Below are 1223 nucleotides of genomic sequence, written 5' to 3'. Positions count from 1 at the left end.
AAGTGTTAAATTTGTGTACATGAAAATTTAGGTATGAGATCTAAATACATAAATTTTCCCATCATTTTTGCATGTTATTATATATAAAAAAATAATAATTAGACGGTATAGATTGTAATTGTAACTTTTAAGATGTCACTTGCATATAGATATTATTATTTTGGAAACTAAATTAAATGTCATTTTGATCAATATAATTCCATGAAATGGCGTTACGATATTTCTGACTCCTAAACCCGTTAAAAGAAAAACCTAAACCTGGAAATGAAGATTCAGCAAAAACTTTTATGAAGAATTATTTGACAGTATGCTGCTAGGCGCTTTCATCACCTGGAAGACCTACATATCTACAGACTACCGATTTTCCTCCATGAAAAGAGAAGCTTCAGCCCACAAAGGCTTGCAAACCGTAAAAAGGCACAACAAACAAGGAGAAGCAGTCTACAAGTGGGGGTCAATTATTTCACCTGAGTGCTAGACATGGATAGCTCTACATAGCAGTTGTGCAAGTTTGTTTGTAGTGCCCGTATGCTCTGCACTTGCTACATCGAACTGCTCTCTTACTGGTAATGCGAGGCTCCAATGGCTTCCTTTTTGGCCTGCCCGGCAACCGCTTCGCTCGGAAAGGAACCGCACATACAGAATGAAGTGGGTCAGCTATTGGATTAATGGAAAGCATGTAAGCCTGACGGTAGCAGTCTACAGTGAAGTATTTGGAGCAGAAATCATATATACACCAACCGGATCGCTCGATGACTGCCAGGGCATGAGGGCATGGCAAACCGTTGACCTGCCACCTCCGGCATGTACATTCCCAAATTTCCATATTAACAATATTTGTCGTCTCATCTTTCACCTCGAAGATGCTGCCTGTTGGGCATATGACATTGAAATTTTGTGTTTTGGACAGCTCTTCTTCAACCTTTCGACTCCTGGATGGTGTTAGAACCATCTCAGTCCAGGTGTTTGAGGTTTCATGCCGTTTATATATAAGTTCCATTATTTTGCAGCGGATCATGTCAATCATCTGCAGCACTGAAGACTCTTGTCTTGAAGATATCCACTCATTGAATATTTGTGCAGCAGATGATGAGTAGTGGCCGTATCTCATACCTTTAAAGGAAGCATCAGACCAGAGCTCTGGGTTCTTTGACATAACCCACTCTGCTAGTTCTGGTGATGCAGCCTTTATGATCTCTATGCACTGGTTGAACTCATCAATC

At 40.3% G+C, this 1223-nt stretch overlaps 1 protein-coding gene across 1 annotated transcript; it reads right to left on the bottom strand.

Annotated features, from left to right (window-relative positions):
- Positions 1-400: 400 nt before the first annotated feature.
- Positions 401-1217, bottom strand: LOC110034964. Its single transcript, XM_020739203.1, has one exon. The coding sequence runs from the start codon at positions 1154-1156 to the stop codon at positions 491-493; it is 666 nt and encodes a 221-aa protein (XP_020594862.1). The 5' UTR covers positions 1157-1217; the 3' UTR covers positions 401-490.
- Positions 1218-1223: the final 6 nt, after the last annotated feature.

The sequence above is a fragment of the Phalaenopsis equestris genome, unplaced genomic scaffold (genome assembly GCF_001263595.1).
Source record: "Phalaenopsis equestris unplaced genomic scaffold, ASM126359v1 Scaffold194981, whole genome shotgun sequence".
Classification (NCBI taxonomy): Eukaryota; Viridiplantae; Streptophyta; class Magnoliopsida; order Asparagales; family Orchidaceae; genus Phalaenopsis; species Phalaenopsis equestris.
This window is presented reverse-complemented; position numbering and strand designations above follow the sequence as displayed.